The sequence below is a fragment of the Dromaius novaehollandiae genome, chromosome 2 (genome assembly GCF_036370855.1).
Source record: "Dromaius novaehollandiae isolate bDroNov1 chromosome 2, bDroNov1.hap1, whole genome shotgun sequence".
NCBI lineage: Eukaryota > Metazoa > Chordata > Aves > Casuariiformes > Dromaiidae > Dromaius > Dromaius novaehollandiae.
Window position 1 is genome coordinate 100074149 of NC_088099.1, and position 18436 is coordinate 100092584.

General features: G+C 40.6%; 1 protein-coding gene across 6 annotated transcripts in view; it reads right to left on the reverse strand.

Annotated features, from left to right (window-relative positions):
• The window catches only part of PHACTR1 (phosphatase and actin regulator 1), a 316301-nt gene that overhangs the window by 117014 nt on the left and 180851 nt on the right, over positions 1-18436 (reverse strand). For all 6 annotated transcript variants that reach the window (XM_064507040.1, XM_064507038.1, XM_064507039.1 and 3 more), the window contains one exon: positions 13863-14027. In XM_064507040.1, the coding sequence (XP_064363110.1) occupies positions 13863-14027 (165 nt within the window). The remainder of the gene's footprint in view (positions 1-13862; positions 14028-18436) is intronic.

The following is an 18436-nucleotide window of genomic DNA, read 5'->3' on the forward strand; positions in this document are numbered from 1 at the left end:
TCATCAGAGAACACAACATCTGTACAGCAGGAGGAGATTTACAAGTGGCAGGGGTTATGGTGGGCATTCATCTGCCTTGTGAAAAACAATAGACCAGTTATTTATTCTATAATCAATATACTTTTTTTGTTGCCTCTGATGTTGTTTATTCCAAGCTAGTTAAGGGACCCAGGCGAAATTTTCAACACTATTAATTCAAGGGCTGAATGAAACATGGTCCAAAGAGCAATTACTGAGCTCCATGCTTTAGTAGGATCGAATACTGCAAAATTACATCTATTTGTAGAATTCAGAATCTTAGATCTTGACTGCCTTTGTGCTCTTTGTAGCTAATGGCACAGGTGTAAGCTCTTAAAAATACATCATAAAACCATAGAAATATAATCATTTTCTTGGAGTTTCAGGGATATTGTCCCATGTAACGAGGACGAGGACAGCCAAAGGTTGACCAATCAAAGCTAATGAGAAGGCAAAGGAAACACATTTTCACTTATCAGTGAGGGGTATCATATAAGCAGTTCTGGATGTGGTTGCCCAAGCTTTTCCAATTTCAAAACGGGGAGAGAAAGCTTCTTGCATTCTCAGCCATTCTCATAGAAAGAGTGTAACTGTTATATAACTAGTTACAGACAAGTATAATCTTTTTAAAATTCTACTAATCTCTAGTTTCTTTCCAAAATGCCACGTCAAAGGACTCCATGGATTAATTTGGTATTTTCTTCTACGTGAGAGTAGCTTCATGTCCCTTGGCTCTTGTCTTTTGGGAACCTCTCTGAAGACAGCTCTTCCAACCAGTAAAGTCATGTTTCATCCCAGGAGACCGATTACCTCAGAAATCCTCGGGTTCTTCTCCTGCTCCTTTCTGTTTCCCTTCAGGAGCACTCCTCTCTTACAGTGACATGGCTTCACTAGGACGGAAGTGTTAGTATCTTCTCCTCCCGACCTGCTTCTTTTCAAGGCAAATGGAGGGGTGGGAACACACAATGATCCTCCAATGATCATATAATCCCAAATTATTTCCATAAACAATTTCCCAGAAGTTTCTTGTTCTGATCCTTGCCTTCCTTACTTCTATACATTTGAAGTCAGGTGTTCCAGATATTTTTGGTGTAAAGACTGAAGTTGTAAGAGGATGCCAGGTAAATTGCCACTCTCCCAAACTCATCTCCCAGTCTAAAACTAGAACAGCCAAGGCAGCCTTTTCTGTACCAGACAAACAATACCTGTTTTCTCCCATCTATTCCTGCATACTTCTAGTAGCAGCAGTGTCTCTCTTGGCTCCTTCCTCCAGCTGACAGCTTCACCACTTGTTTCCAACTTCAGCCAAATTTGGAGGGGGGGGGGAGACCTTTTACATTCCAAGTTTAATGAAAGTAGGAAGCTGGGTAGAGGAGAGAGCTCCAAATTGCCATTCCTGGAGTCATGATTAAACACCAAAGGATCCAGAAGGGAGCAAGCCATGTGAAATCAGGTTTCATAAGTTCTCTTGCTGATGAAACTATAGGTCTTTTTCCCCCACAACTATAAACTGAAATCCTCTAGAAGAGATGATGTGCCCAAAAGCCACTAGCTGGTGAAAACAAGCAAACAAACAAAAACCCCCCAACACTCAGGCATAACTAAACTTTAGTCCAAATGCCATTTGAGTATTTCACTCACAGCCAACTACATCTTTTAACTGATGTTTAATCTGCCTGTAGCATATTTTTCTCATTAGATATGAAGTTATGAGGAGTGCTAGTATGGCTACTTAATATAGGCTTGATTCTAGGCCCATGGAAACCAGAGGGAATCCAACAATCATATTTACTGAGCTTTCGATCAGGTTCATAAAGCACACAGGATATTAAGGATGTTTTTGAAAATGTAAGTGCCAGCATGCAAGTGTAAATGTAGCATTGATTCTTGATAATGGTGATAGAAAGTTCATGGGCTTCAAAGTGTTTTCAGGCAGACCTTTAATATAAAGGGTGGCAAAGGTGCATTTTGAGCACACACTCGCATCCTGGAAACATTTTAACCTGCAGACACAAAGCTTACTACTGCAAAGAGCTGAGCACCCACTGAGTCCCAGTATCTTCTTTTAGCTACAAAGCACCTGAAAAGGGAGGTCATACTGCTGGCAGAAGCCTTCGTGGGCTGTCGGCATGAGCAAAGGCTTTTGGCATTCAGCAACTGCCTGCCAAGCACCCTGCACCCCGTGAAGACAACAGGGTAAGAATCAATCTGCTTCAGCAGGAAGGAAATCAAACCTATTGTGAACTATTTTCAGCACAAATACGTCACCTTCAGGCAGCAGCATTTCTGGGCGCTGTTTGGACCTTACATAGAGTACTGCTTATCTATGCACTTTCAGCTGTCAGCCCCATGCTACTTTTAACTAAGGAATTAATGAAAAGCACATACAGACCAAGAGCCTTCTGCAAGACATAGGGAGGTAATGAATCTGTGTTTTCAGGCTCAAGCGGTAGCTAGTGGCAAGTTCCTTTTACATAGCTCTTTTACATAGACAAATAATGCTGTTGGTTAAGTTGAAAAAGTATGATTCACTACAGCCAAAGGCTGACTTTTACTATCTCTTTTGGTAAGCAGAATTGTTTGTGACTGCCTGATTAACTTTGAGAGATATACATAGAGCTCTGGAAGATTTAAAGGACCAAGAGTGTTAATTACCAAATTAAAATCTTAAATAAAAGAGAAACTAAGGTCTGCTCCTTAAAACATCTGCATGCACATATCCAGTTGCGAAATGGGAGACTTTCTAAGAAAATGCATTTTTCAGCCTGTCAATGTATACCTGCCACTCTAGCAAGAACAAAAGGAATAGTGAGTGATGTTCAGCTGTCATAGATCTATTCTACCCTTACTATTTTTTAAAAGTGTGTGAGGAGGACAGAAAGGCAAACTGAACTTGCTGTAATGAAAGGAACATCCTGTAGATAATAACTCAAAAGCAGTTAACAATAGGTAGTGTTTTATCTTTAGCCTACACAAATCAATAGAAACCAAAAATAAGTCTTATTTTTAACTATCTCCAGTCTTCTTTACAAAGACTCTCTATTAGAACTGAAATATTTCTCTGAAAATATAACTGGTTTCAGTAATACCAACTACAAACATTCAAAAATCCATCAGATTCTTCAAAATAGTGAGATTAAACACTAAGTAGAATTTGAGACTTTTTTCCCTGTGCTCTTGGTTTTGAAGACTGTCTCCTGCAGTCACATGCACCAGAAATCTTTTTACTAATGGGATCCAAGGTGCTCTCTGAATTATTTGCCTCCGTCAGTTGGAGTTCTAAAGAAAACACCACACACTGACAGACTGACCGAAAAAAAGAGATTACACCTGGTGAAACTGCAATTAAGTCTGGCAATATCTGGAGTGTAGTAATCTGTAGACTTCTAAGGCGACAAGCCTGGGACTCGGGTTAGCAGTTTTATGTCCTCATCAAACACTCTGATCACCACCTCAGGCTTCTTTGGCCTAGTCCATCAATTCAGTCCAGGAGCAGCTAGGTATAACTCTCACCAAATATAGCCTCTAGATATCATCTTGTGTTGCACTTGGGTCCACTCTTTCCTGCACACTAGCTCGTCTGGCTGCTTACAAGATGCAGGACAAGTAATCTGAATTAAATAATCCAAGGGGAACAGTAATGCCGCATTAAACACTTGTGTGGACATTTTAATTCAGAACTGAATTGGCCTTAACAAATTAAAATAAAATGAATGAGTTTATGAACTAAATAAACATCCACTCAAGGGTTTATGGTGATATAACTAATCTGTTTTATATTTATGGTTTAAATAACTCAGAGTAACTTTCCCAAGCTACGATGTATGAACAAGCCCTAATATAAGCCAGACTTAGACCAAGATTTCTAAGAAAAAGATGTTCTTTATCAAGCTATGCTTGTATCCCAATTCAGAATCTTTTTTTTTCTTGTTAAACCTTTAATGAAGGGCAACTCACATTCTCTTTCTAGCAACAACTTACTATTCCTCAACATATTAGCCCCAGTAGCCCTGGAAAGAGCTCATGAAGCCCATGGCTTTGTCTAGATGACTGCCATCCCTTCTGATCTCCGACTCTGGGATTCTCATCCCTATTGCCAGTTTCTCCTCATTTATCTGTGCGTGCCTTTTTACTGCAGTTCATAAACAACCAAATATTGGGCAGCTACTGTGTCATTAAAAAAATCTGATCAGATTAGAGCCATGGGCCTGTATGTTCAAACTACCGTAAGAACCCATTTCCCAATCAAAATTTGGGTCAGATGTCAGTCAGGTCACTGATACAGCAGCAGTCAATCGATGTACTCTGCCGCAGGAAACACTGAGCAAGAGTAAAACAGTATTCTAGGAATAAAACTTCCTCAACAGCAGTTTGTGGTGAAGGCATCTAACAAATTTCCCTTCTGGAAATTACCCAACAGCACTACGTGAAAAGCACAGTAGGTCTTCCACTTCATTCCTGTGGAAGCAGAAGGGCCAGGTTCACCTCTAATGAAACCAAGGTGGAACCAGTGAAGTTACAAAGACGATTGTGGGTGCAGAAACACCCGAAACCTGCCATGCCAAGGACAGGCTCTTCAGAATCTCAGGGCATGTCCCTGAGTAATACTGACTATTTATTGATAACAAATCTGCATGGTAATATTCAACGACTGTTTCTCTGATGGAAGAAGGAAAATGACTGAGGGTATGAGTTTTTTAAAAGCAGAATCACAGAATCACAGGATGGTTGAGGTTGGAAGAGACCTCTGGAGATCATCTAGTCCAATCCCCCTGCTCAAGCAGGGTCACGTAGAGCACCTTGCCCAGGACCATGTCCAGACACTTTTGAACATCTCCAAGGATGGAGACTCCACAACCTCTCTGGGCAACTTGTTCCAGTGCTCTGTTACCCTGAGACCAGCCAGCTTTATCCTCATCTCTTTCCTAATAGGAAAGGGAGAGAAAGAACCAACAGTGGTTTTTGGTCATGGGGATAACCAGGCTTTAGAACTGTCCACTACCGTTATGTCTTTTTTCTTATCACAGACCAAATGCCTTGTGATTCTATTTCCCTTTACAATGTTCCTATTTTCCCCCACAACTTTAAAAAGGGCATCAAAAACCTGAAGAATGAAGAGCAACAGTCTGAGAGATGGTAATTAATTTCTATGCTTCAAATGCAATCTAAAAATAAAAAGAAGCTTCGATATATTTTGTTATTAAATGAAAACGTTCTAAAGTAATTTGTAAAAGCCTAGTTTGATGCGGACTGTACATTCATGAGTCACTGAAATAGCAACTGAGGATATACAACAATTTTTTACAGGAGAATGAGTTGCTTCCAGACACTCTGATTCTCTCTCCCCCAAACCAAATATTCTATTATTGTTAATTTGTTGGTAAAACACTTCTTGAAACATCTCCAACTAATGCGATTCTCTAATCTGCACAACAAGCAGAAGCTTATGATATTAACAGCGTGTGCATGGCATGTATTCAAACCTCAAAACATGTTGTAAATTCTCTAATAGATTAATTGTATCATTATATTATTTCAACAGGAATGCATTGTTGTAGAATTATGTCGCAGTATTACAGTTTGGGCGGCCTCATATAATCTTCACAGCAGCTGGAAATGTAATTAGCATAAAACCCAAACAGCCTCATTAAACATCCCTTTTCGGTAAGATGGGACACATTGAAGGGCCTCATCTCAAATGTTCCATTAAAGCAGTGCGTAGAGCTGGCAAGGGGTTAGAACAGCTTCCAAATGCATTTTCGGTCCAGCTAAGAAAAGTCCACTTCTTAAAGCTTGGAAATATGTTATGCAGCAGATTTCAAGAAGGCAGAAAGATGCTGCTCTAGGGTGGAATAAACACTCTCCCTTCCTCCCTCCCCCATTTTTGAACCAGAAGCTTCCACTTGGCAATTCAAGTATAAGAATAGACAAATGCTACAACTGCCTTCTGTGTAAAAATCGTATCTGCATCTTCTGAACATAACTAAGCAGTTGAATTCCTTTACTGTATTTAAAATGCAACACCTGAAAATGGTAATGATTTATAATTCAAGCAGTTAAGGAGCAGTGGTCACCCTGTGCTTGCCCTTGCTGTGAAGTCTCTTCTCCTACCATAAGCTTTGGGCTCTTAATCTAATTGCATGGTTGAAAATGACCACTGGGTTTAAATATCTCCATGGATCTTTCTTTGGTTCCACAGCAGTAAGAAAATACACAAGCTAGTTTTGTTCACTCTACAGAAAGATGATAGATCAAATGTTTAAAAATCCTCTATAATTTTGCACAAATTCTTGCAAAACTCCTGGGTAGCTTTTTAAAAGATACTAAGAAAATGTCACTGCAAGCAGAGAGGGCAACCTGCATTTAGATCTCCATGATTTTCCCCCCCTTTCATAATTAAAGAATACATAAAATGTGAAATTTTGAACCAATGCAAAAATAAAATTTAAAATGTATTTTTATTGTTTACTCAGTCATGGAATGGTGCAATATTTCAGCAAACTCAAGTTAAAAATGTTTTCCTCTGTGTCAGGCCATTTCATATTTGGAATTTAACCTCTTAGTTATCCTTGTTAATATCTAAGTTCAAATTTGAAACAGAAATGTAAATTTGAATAAAAAACCTTCTAAGATCCACTTAGGAAATACTGAAATATATCGTTTTATTTTCTGGAATTTCCTTTAGATAAAAATATTTGCCTACATGAATGTATGTTTGTGAACAGCCTGAGTTCCTGTAAAATGCCAGTTTTTCCTTCAGACACTGACAGTTTGCCCTCCCTTAAAAACAAACACAAAGCAATGAACAACGAACTACTGAGTACCTCCAAAAAAGGGTTGTATTGCTGGGCTTTCACAAAATCAGAGAACATTTTTTGAAATTTGCACTAGCATTTACACCCATTGCCACTTCTTTCCATACTCCCAAATCTTGGAAATTATCTGTGATTTTCAGCTATACATTAATGCTCCATGAGCAGCTCCAGCACTCCTAAAATACCTGACTGCGACCGGTGTCTGTGTTATTTGTCAAAAGGGTTATGGGAAGTTTTACACAGTCTCATTAATAGATTTACTCAGGACTGAGAACAGGACTTTGCAGCACATCAAGCTTTGGCGTAGCTGCAGACTCAGCTGCACTACAAGGGAGACACCACAGTCTTGCTCAACACCAGTTCAGATTTACATTTACAAGTCATCAGCGCAAGAGGATAAAGGAAAAAAACCAACATAATTATCACAGAAATCTACACCCAGATCTAGAGAAAGTCTGATCTGAAAGTACAAGAGGCACTGTAACTCAAATATGCCTCTTTCACATGGGATTGCTAAACATGGAAAAATGAGTGTTCCTGTTGGCCAGTTGCTATTAGACAAAAATTCAGGAGAAGAGAATGGAATCATGAAGTGTTTCAAAAGGCAGCCATTACCCTTGCTAGCTGGTGATGTAAACAAAATTACCATTTCCAAAGCAGAGTCTGAAAATATCGAGAAGGAACTTTTTGGAGCGACATCTATAACCCGACAAGCACTTGGAAAAAACCTACCAAAATTTCTCATGTGGAACCTGCACCTCCATATCACCTGCCTAAAAGTAAAGGCAGAGCAGGGAGACAACTGGGTGCAGGAAAAGTATGAGGGACTAGGTGCAGAGGGTCTTCAGCCTACACTTCCCCTGTGGATTATCAAGCAAATGTATGATACGAATAGTACAAATATTTTAACAGCTAGTCAGACAGTTTCACATGAAAAAAACACAAGAGGCAATCATTTTAAAAACATAAGGCAGTAGGAATGTTTAAGAGCAGCACTGGCAACAAGTTACTGGATGTCTAACATTTGGAATATTCTGGAAAGCGAAGTTCAAAATATTTACCTATTGTAGTGAGAAATGATCAGCAGTACACATAAAATGATCTGGGGATCATTTATGAATAGCAGTTCCTCTAATTGCACAAATTTATCACTTCTTTTTATTTTCTTCTTGTTATTAATCAGAAACATCCAAAGTCCTTGCCTGTAAGTGTTGCTAAATTTAAATATTCCCTCTGCTGACTAGGAGACTCGACTTATAAAAACACATTGACACAAGAATTTTCATAACCACTTCTTTTACTCTGGTTGGAACAACACCAAGGCTTAACAAGTGAAAAAAAGTAGTATTTGAGCATAAAATGAATGGCTATTTTAATACAGACTCTGGGACAGCGGCAGTTAAAGGCTGCATGAGTGAATTTAGCTCTGGCACACTTGATTTTTAGTCTTTAAAGAGTATGAGCAAGAGTCAAAGTAAACAGAAGAATTATGCACACATGCCATAAAAGACAAACCAAAAAACCCCACATGCTCCATTTTGTGGCACTATCCACATCATCAGGCTTCAACCTCTAAATCCAACACACATATGTTTGCTATTCCAGTTAATAGAGGCACTGATAGCAAGAGAAGACTGTCATCCTCTGTATGAACAAGGATTAGAGAGTCCTAAGGTCCTGGGGTAGCAAGTCCCCCTACCTGGTTGCCTTGAATGTCTTAGTGTGCCAACTCAACCTTCCTTGACCCAGCTGATAAAGTTCATACCGATTTGCCTCTTGGCTCTTCTTATGTGCTGTTCTACTGTGTTCAGTCCTAGTCTCTGTCTCCAGCAATTCCCCAGTCCCACATTTGAGAGGGTTCCTAAACACCAACATCTACAGTTTTACATGAAGCACATCAAGTATTCAGTGAAGCAGGGGCTGGAATTCCCTCTTCTCAGCACAGCACTCCAAGCACCAGGCTGAAGAGTCACTGTCACAGGACAGCCTGTGGCCCGCTAGCTCACCCGCTAGGTTTTGCATATGGGACTTGCTGCACCAGAGGACTGACTCACCCTCACCACCCTGTCAAAGAAGGTTTAAGCGGTTATTTATAGCAGGGAGATCTAGGATGTGAATGAAGAAGGGATGTTCCAAAGTACCTAGGGGGAGCAGAAAAGCTGAGTTTGCCAGACCTTCTTTTTTCTCTCCCATATTGCTGACTGGCTGTCTTAGATAATCCTCTACTGCTTCTGTGGAGCTCTTTCTTCAGGCACTGCACTCTCTCTACTCTTTGTATGGGGTACATAGTTACCCAACCCAAACACTGCCAAAAGCCTTGCTTCGCCTAACAAGTACTGAGCTCTCTCCAGACCCCTTAATTCCCCACCTTTTTCTCCTTCCCTTTTCTCAGTCCAGTCACTGTTTCCTCCATGTACAAATTGCATGCTTGCTCTTCATCTCTGCGTAGACACTGCAACTCAGGGAGCAAAGTGAGGGGAAGAGGGAGGCATCAATTCACCAATTTCATCAGAAATGTGAAACGGCAAAGCAAGACATTTTTTTCCTATTCAGACTTCTGAAAACAGCTTTTTTTCCTAAAACGGCTATTTTTTTTCTAAAAGGTTCGAAAAAATCAGTCATGGGTTGATACCTGATATGGAAGATTCCAGTACAGATGGTTAGTTTGGCAAAGGCACAAGCAACTGAAAACAGGCATTTATCCTGGAAAGAGATATATCATTTCTTTCTTTTGTAGGGACCAATTATTGTCTGTCTTGGTTGAAACTCAGTAATGGTCTGGACCAAGTAGTTGGCTCTCTATGAATGCAGTGATAAAAAAAAAACCCCTTCAATAATATTTCAGCCAATTCCAGCACTCTGTCTACCCTCAAGCTCCTCTATTTCAGAAGACAAAGTGCACTTCCTTCTCCGAAACGTAGCCGAAAACTGATACTTCACCAGCGCGTGTACAGCAGTGCAACAAAACAACAGCACACCTAGGGACTGTTCTCATATTCATATCAAGGCAAGCAGAACAAGACCTAGGTATTAAAACTGACGAAAAAGTGCTAGTTGAGGAGACCAGCCCATTTGCTTTCTTGCTATCTGATTTACTGATTACAAGCAAGCCTGATGTGGTTTTAAAATCATTGTGCAGCCTGCTGGAGCCATCCCAGCTGCATCCAGCTAAGGAAGCTTGTCTAGGCAGAGAAAATTCACTGTTTCCTCCCAGCTTCTTCTGCCATAAGTTAGACTGCTCCTCATCACATAAAAGAAACATTCCCACCAAGCGATATAATCTTGCCATTTAGAAGTCTTACTGTACTCCCAAAGCTTTTGCTATCAGCTTTATCATACTGCTCATAGCTGCCAGGGACACTCAGCCCCTTATGGTAATTAAGGTTTTCATGCTTTCTGTGCAAGATGAAATTTTAGATGAGTTTAAAAAAAACACCTTCGACTATAACATGAATAACATTGTAGCTGAGTTTAATTGCTTTGTATAACTCCCTACATAACTTCATTACCAAGAGCATTTCTATTGTATGGTGGGAGTTTCAGTGTCCATCAAAGAACTGCCATTAGGAGCTTCTGTGGTAAAAGGATTTGTAATTCTGGCACAGAAAAACACTTTGTGCTGGCAAGAACTTCATTTCTGCCCAGGAGCAGAATTACTGTGAGCATTAATTGAGCTCTAGCCCCTGCTGGGGTGCACTGGTGTACATCATATGGTATAATTTCTCTTCCTGTTCACTTGGAGATTGAGTCTGTCCATAGATTGAGCCCGTCCGCCACTCCCGGGACAAACTCTGAACAACCTCCTTATGTTGTACCTTACAGAAGTAGAGGTCTCTCAAACCAAACCCCAGATCTAGACAGCTGCTAAGAGAGATCTGGGCTGATCTGACATTTAATGTCCCCAACAGCAGACTATTCCACGATGTGATCTTTCCTACCTGCTCTTGTTGCTCTACAAAACACATCATGATGATGCCCCCAGACAGACCAACTGCAAGTCAAAGACATTAGATGTCTGCATCAGAAAACATGACTTTCAGCTTCATGACTAAGTCCACACCAAGGCAGTATCAAACTATAAACCTTTCTACGTGGTCACTATACTATAGTATCAAACCACATGTTGGTAACCTACAAATATATAAAGTGTTTGAAACACATACAGACTTTTAACCTTCTGCTAGTCAGTGACAGTACAGTAATGAAGATGGAAGATGTAGGCCTTGACATGTTCAAATACCACAATGTGAGTATTGCTTTGCTGAGATATAAGCATAATGTTTAGATTTTCCATCTCATCTTATGCAGCTATCGGGTATCAGTAAACAACTTTTCTTATTATCTGGATGGCTTTTTGCCCAGTGAGCCTTTAAGTGTATTTTAAAGCAGCTCATCTCTGAACAAATAATCCTTAACACAGAGTTTTTAGTCTAGTAAGTAAAGATATAGATAGAAGACGTTAGCACTTTGAAATCTGAAAAAAGCAACCTTTCACCCTTAAGTATCAGCCTGTCTCCCTCTTTCTTCCACTCTTCTCCCAGAAAAAAACTCCCATTAATTTCAATGGAAGTTTCAATAGATAAGGTCATGGATTTTGATCCCAAAGATAAGTTACTTTTGACATTTAAAATAATTGAATCTATTGTTGCAGCAAATAAGAGGTTAATAAAATACTTGTATGAGTATTTATTTTTAATAATTAGTGATGTTCTATACAGGTGGGAAAGCTTGGGTGCATGCCTGTAGGATGCTAATGTGAGTTTTTATTGAAGCGTCACATTTATCAGTGCACTAGAAGAAAATAAGCCCATATTAGAAAGTTTCATGCTGGTTCTCATTATGCCATCTCATTGGCTTGTCCTTTGATTTATTATAAAAATTAAAGAAATGTTCTCAGTGAGATTGGAGGTATTAGACTACAGCTCATGGAAATTCTGGTGAAAAAATGCTGGTTTTCTGGGTGCAAAATCTTTTGTTTGACACATCCTGGGTTCAACTAATACTGCTAAATTCCAGAGATGGAGCTGGTAGGATGCTGCTGGCTTCCGGTTCCCCCGGGTGGGGATGATGGAAACGGTGGGGTCCCTAGCTCTGGTACAGTCTAGGAGCACATCTCTCCTAGCGGCTCCTGCGGAGTGCTCAGCACATTTGACATCCTTGTCAATTCTGCTGCAGCTATTAGCAGGGGAGCTGACAAGAATACCAATTTTGCAGAGCAGCTGCAGGATACTGCTGGCTTACTAGAAATGAAAATTAAAAAAAAAATTTGTTTTGGATTCAACTCAGATCAAACCCAGTACCGCAATCAAAAGACATTTCCTGCAAACTGGAGATCCTGTTTTTAAATTAGTTCTCCAGACATCAAAGTCCCTCTTACCAGGGGAAGAGAAGATATGCTGGCTTTTCTGGTAAACCTTCCTTCTACTCCGAGGAAAGGAAATATATGTTTTTACTCTGGTTTGAATCACTGTGTACTTTCAAAATGTTTTGGTAATTGGGGCAAAACTACAGACCAGTTATTGTAATGCCCACAGCAGACCTTGCAGGTATTTCTGAGCTAGCTTCCAACTAATCAGCCTAACAACCATGGTTTGCAGCTCAGCCCCAGCTCCCAGAGCTGGATAAACCATACAAATAAATGGTAGGGAGGCTTTTGCAAGCCATGCTAAGTCCCGTACTGCTGTGGTTATGCAATAGCTGTAACCAACCCAGAATGCTTGAACTAACTTCAAACAAGTTGCCACTGAAGTGTCCACATACCCAGGAGTGGCTAAGAGCTGCACGATTTTCACAGAAACCCTGCTACACTGAGCTACGGTTTTGACTGATACAGAACATGAAAGACAAGCCATTTGTTTTGCTGGAACATGTCATTTTGGTGACAATAGCTTCTCAACTGTCAAGTCAACAAATAGGATCATCACTCAGAGTAATACAGCCATCTATTCCAATTCGTTAGCCTTTGACAAATCAGGGAGCAGCTTATATACTATACAGTAAAGAGTGCTGTGAGGTATGGAAACTGAAAACTCTTATTTCTGTGTTCAACCACATGTTCATGCAAGAACAGATGTTCGGTGTCAGAAGGTAAATGCAAGTACTCCCTAAAAGCTTCCACTGTGCAATAAGCAGGTAAGAGAGCAACTTGGTTGTATCTCCAGCCTCTGCTGGCACTTAAAGATGCCAGATCCTCAGTGCTTTGTTTCTAGTCTAGCAAGAACAATTAGAAATCAGAAGATAACTCATGTTTTCTCACAGTCATTCTGGACCTGGGACTTGCAGAAACACATACACTAATTGTTAGTTGTCATAGAGGAACAAAGAAAAGAAGCCTTCTAAATAAACAACAAAACCAAAAAAACCCCAAGCCAGGTACAAACTTCCACCAAGTAAATGAGTGCCTGGATCAAGAGTTCTGGCTTGGACCAATTTACAATAAAAACCATGCTTTTGTAGTTTTCTGTGCTGTTTTCTTTTTGGTTTTTTAAAGTCCTAAGCTAAGAGTATTAAATAGAGATGGGGCAGGAGAAGGAAAGAGATTTGTTTTTCTTCAGAAAACAAACGACATATCATTACTGTCCAATGGAACAAATAATTTATGGTTACGCAAGTTACTTTACAAAATCCAACTCCTTTGTCATATATTTTTCTTGGTCCTCTGTTAGCACTTACAGACCTTGAATGTGGCTACATCCTCCACTAGTTCTATCTCTTTCCTTTACTGTCATTTCCTTTACCCCCAATCTGCTAAATCAACTTAACACAATTTTTTCTGGGTTACTCCCTCGTTCTAATATCGGAACCTGAAAATGTAGCTTTGGCAAGCTGCTTCTTTAGTTTTAGCGCACAGAAAGCTTTTTAAGAAACAGCTGGTAACAAAATTAAAGATCTTTTAGAATCTGAGGCACCCCTGCCAGCCAGGTTACAACCACCTTAAAAGGACGTATAAATTGGGGCTGCATTACTGATGCTTAGCCTCATTGAGCAAACAGTTCAAGATACACAGACGAACCCAACTGTGACTATTACCTGCAGAAGTGTGCTTAAATTTTTCACTCTTCTTCTTCCTCCATTTCCATGGCTTAAAAAGCCTTCCAAGAGTGGCAAATTTGCTTCTTCTTCTGATTGGAGGTGTGTGAGTTCCTGGTACTAGAGAATCTGAGCGCATCGCAGCCAGTCTTTCCACCTCCTCAGCTGTAGTTTCCAAAAAAAAAAAAAAAGGAAAGAAAGAAAGAAAAAAAAGGGGGGGGGGGGGAAGAGGTGTTTTAATAAATTATCCAAGAATCACATAGATGGTCAAAATTTTTTTTTAACTGTTCTCTGTAGCCACGGAAAAGGGGAGGCGGGGAAGCTGTCTTTACTATTTAAATGATATTGTCTTTCCTTTCCACTGGAATCCATGCTCTGCTGTAAACATCAGTGTTAACAATCAGATTGAACATAAATATGGATTATTACACTAGTAAAGTTATGATCTTTAACAAATTGCTCTGAATAGCTCTAGACACCAGCTCTAGCTGGTAGTCCATCTGCCAGCCATTCTGGTGGAAGGATATGATACAGATCGAGGAAGAGAAAGCTGCAAAGAAATGATGCAATACCGTTTACAGGAAATATTGCAATTATTTTTTGCAAGGGAAAGACAAATTTGTGTGAAGTAATATTTATCAGGAGCAAGGACTACACAGCCTCTTGTATCATTACTGTGTCTGTTAAAAACTACCTTGGTTACAAAATGGACTGCCTCGTGGTCTTCCTGGTGACAAAACGTGACCTGCACATTAACTTCCTAGGAACTTAAAAATCCAGAAGATGCCTTCCAGCCCCCTTTTCTGGCCTCTCATTCCCCTCCTTCTTCTAAGCTAAGGACATGAGGAATTTTAACAGCGTCCACACTTAAGGATGAATTCCCTAGAGAAGTTAAGAGTTTTCCCCACGCTTAAAAAATTTAGATTGTGGAAATCTTTACATTTACCATGCTATTCTCAATATTAAAAAAACCCAACTCTCCCCCGCCCCCCAAACCTGAAGGATTTAAATTACCCTTCCTTCCCCAAGTAAGCAAGAGAAATCTGGGGTAGGTATGCACCAAAATCACATAGCATGGTCTCCCCCTCACATTTACAGGTACCATGTATGCTGATATTTTTGAAAATTAATGTCTCTGCAATTAGAGGCACAGACAGAGGTAAGCCAGGACTGCAAAGGACAAAACCTACAGCGCGAAGGTATGGGTAGCACAGGAGAGATGGGCTCTCCATGCCACAGCAGCACCACAGCTCTCCTAGCCCTGGGCTGAAGCATGCACTGTCTCTCCCTGAGAAGAGTATCTGCACAGTTCAATCAGCATGCAGGAGGGTTTCTTTGAGGGATATCATGTAGTTTCCCAGGCTTGCGTTGTAATGCAACACTGCCAGTAAAACTAATTTGAATGGTTTGCACAAACACGGTCTGGTTCAGAAAGACAGGACACAGATCTTCATCTCCCTCAGTTGGAAGACAGTAGTCCAGTGTTTCCAGTTCACCTGCGGTATGAGTCTTGACCTGTGTCACAAGCACAAGACCGGGAACCCCAGTATGAATATTACAGCTATGAAGGGATAAACATATCTACTCCACATTAACAGAATCATCAGAGATTTTAGTTGGCAAATTCTTGTGTGTTTCAATGGAAGCTTTTCAGTGTGTTAAATTTAATTTAGTTTTCATGAAGCAGCCAGAGACACATCTCCTGCACAAAGGCAATTCCATTATCAGAACACCAAACTAGAAAGTTATTTGAGCTCCTCATGTTTTTGCAAGAAAGTTTTTTTTATTATTGCCTTTTTTTAACATGGGTAACACGATCCTTTTTCCTCTAAAATATCACTGCCAGATACAGCTGTCTAAAACTTTCCAAAGAAAAAAGCTAGCCAGCAACAGAGAGCCATCGTGAACTATTTCATAGGAAAGGGTTAAAAGCAACAATTCTCTGGGATAATGGGGAGACAGACAGACATTTCGGAGAACTTTTTATTTGCACTAAAAGCAGAGAAAGAAAAGGTGGTCTAGTGAAAGCATTTCATTCTGTTGCAACTGTTCACATGGTGCCTGATGGCCTTTCTTCCACACAGCACCCAGTGCAAGAAAGCATCCTAGACAGGGGCTGGGACATGCTGCAGCAAGACTGGAAATTGCCCAAACAAACTGTGAGGGTAAAAAGCAGAGGAAATCAGAAGTTTCCCTACACCTTCTTTTTCACTGGAATGTGCTGGGCTTTGAAAACCAAATGGGCTACAGACCACGTGACTCTACATGCAAGGAGATCATACCTTTCCCCCTCCTCCCTTTCTAAGGTGTCTCCAATTAAAGCACATAAGATCACACAGTATTCCACTGCTGTGATTTTTCAGAGATGCTGTTAGAGGCAGTAGGCTGGTCTTTCTTCTCTCTGCTTGCTTACTGGGGAGATAAGAGCAGCCCACCGAACAAACTGGGAATGACACACTAGTGCTGCCAAAGTAGGTTTTCTGATACATAAACCCACAATTGAAATATCACAAAATCCCTCCAGCCTGCTCACCCACTCTCCTGTGCTCCTCCCTGAACCACCAGTGCTGCTACCGAGGTCTCCTACAGTCACTAAACCTCACAGCTGCAATGACTCCTTTTTGAAAGCTGGTCCTAATTGGTACTGCTAAGGTCAGTCCCAAATGAACTGAAATTCCTTAAAAATTCCCTCCCTCCAAAAGGCACAGCCACCTTATTGCACACCAGCTGTGCTCCCCCTGCCCCCAGGAAGGTTTACTCATTCACGGCAAGCTACTATGGATTCACGGTCAGGCAAAACTAACACTGGAGTCAAAAGCAATTTACCCAAAGGGTGGGTTCCTTAAGAGCCAAACACAAGTGTCAAAACCATTTCCATATTTTGACTATTCTTCCTTGAATTTCAGTATCTTGTCTCACACAGAGCTCTCCTGTGTTCCAGGAGTCCTGCTGTGCTCTCCATCAACCATGAAGGCATGATGTGGCTCTCCTCCATCCTCTCCAAAACACACACAGCTCTGAGCTAATGCAAATAACAGCTCTTTTTTCCTCTCGCTCCTATTTTTTAGAAGGGCTGTCTCATTTTTCATGAAAAATGCTTTCAAAAGCACTGCTAATTCAAAGCATAATAATCACTGGCTAGGAATGAACTATATTAACATAAAGCCACGACAGTCTTAGTAAAGCAAGAATAAAAAGAGACTGCAATGCAAGAAGTAAAAGCTGTATTTCTGCACTCTTGTTTTGTGCTGCCTCTTTTGCTTCAGTTGGCCAGGTTCCCTCTGCCTTTTTGGCTCCTAATGATTACTGACTAGCTGTGGGCTGCGAGGTCCACTGCTGACAGCTGGCTCTGTGGGCTGATTTCACACCCTTGCTGTTCCCAAAAAAGGTGGTACTTCCAAGAATGCAAACCAACCCAGACCTGCACATTTATTGCCCTCAAAGACACAAGCAGTCCCAGCTGGATCAGTTTGCTGAACTGGGAAAGGCAAATGGCCATACGCATTAGTGCCTGCTGTCACACTGTTGAGGTCTCGTCTTTAGACTGGTGTCACAAATCCAAGATGATGTTTACGGGTCACCGTCACTGCTGACTCTCTCTGCATTTGGGAACTTGTTCTGATTTTATTCCAGGATCTGAGAGATCTTGCAGAGGAAAAGGAGAGACACCGCACAGTTCCAAAAAGACCTGCATTCATGGCAAGAGTGAACTTTTATCTGTCCAAACTGTCATCCCAGAATAGCAATGGTGAAACTAAACATAACAGCTTTTCACAGGCTTTTTGGTTATGAGACAGCTCTCAAGATTTTACTTTAAACCTCAAAGTGTTTGAAGTTCATGTAGACTGAAGGGCTTAAGCAAGACTCATGTTTTTCATTAGAAAAAGCACCGCAAATCATAAATCATATTTTGCATTCAAGTGATTTAAAAGAATTTTTGCAAACATCATTACAATGTACTACAAAGACTTTAAAAACTAAAAAGTCTAAAAGCAAATTTCTTCTCTTCCCCTAAATTCTTTTTTGCTTTTGCCCAGGATTGTGAAGGTGTGCCTGGGTTTTGGGCTTTTTGGTCAAAGTAGTTTTGAGTTTTGTGGGACATAATGTACTACTTGGACACTAGGCCTGGAAGAGCAGTGTGAAAAGCCATCCTTCAAAACAGCCAGTGTAACAGTCCAGGGCAAAACAGGACTGGCCATCTTGGATATGTTCTGTATGTTTTTATGACTTTCCCATATTTTTCAGTATGATGTTGACTTTCAGAAGGTCCAGTAAGAGCCAACATTGGAGTCACCTACTTTCTGGATTTGAGAAGCATAGTAGGCTGATCATAGTTGTTCCCAGAGGCAATATAATGTTCTAGGTTTTGCTGGGGAACGACAACCAGTTTTGTCCCTTGTCTATACGGACATCACAGCAGCTATCGATGTTGCAGACATGTAATATCGCCCAGGTTCTATCTTAGAAAAGTCACCGTTATTGCATTCAGGAAAGCACACAGCTATTTCATAGCTGAAGGCTGAAACCCACCTGTCCACAATCTCTAATATTATCTTCTTCACTGGTAATACCAC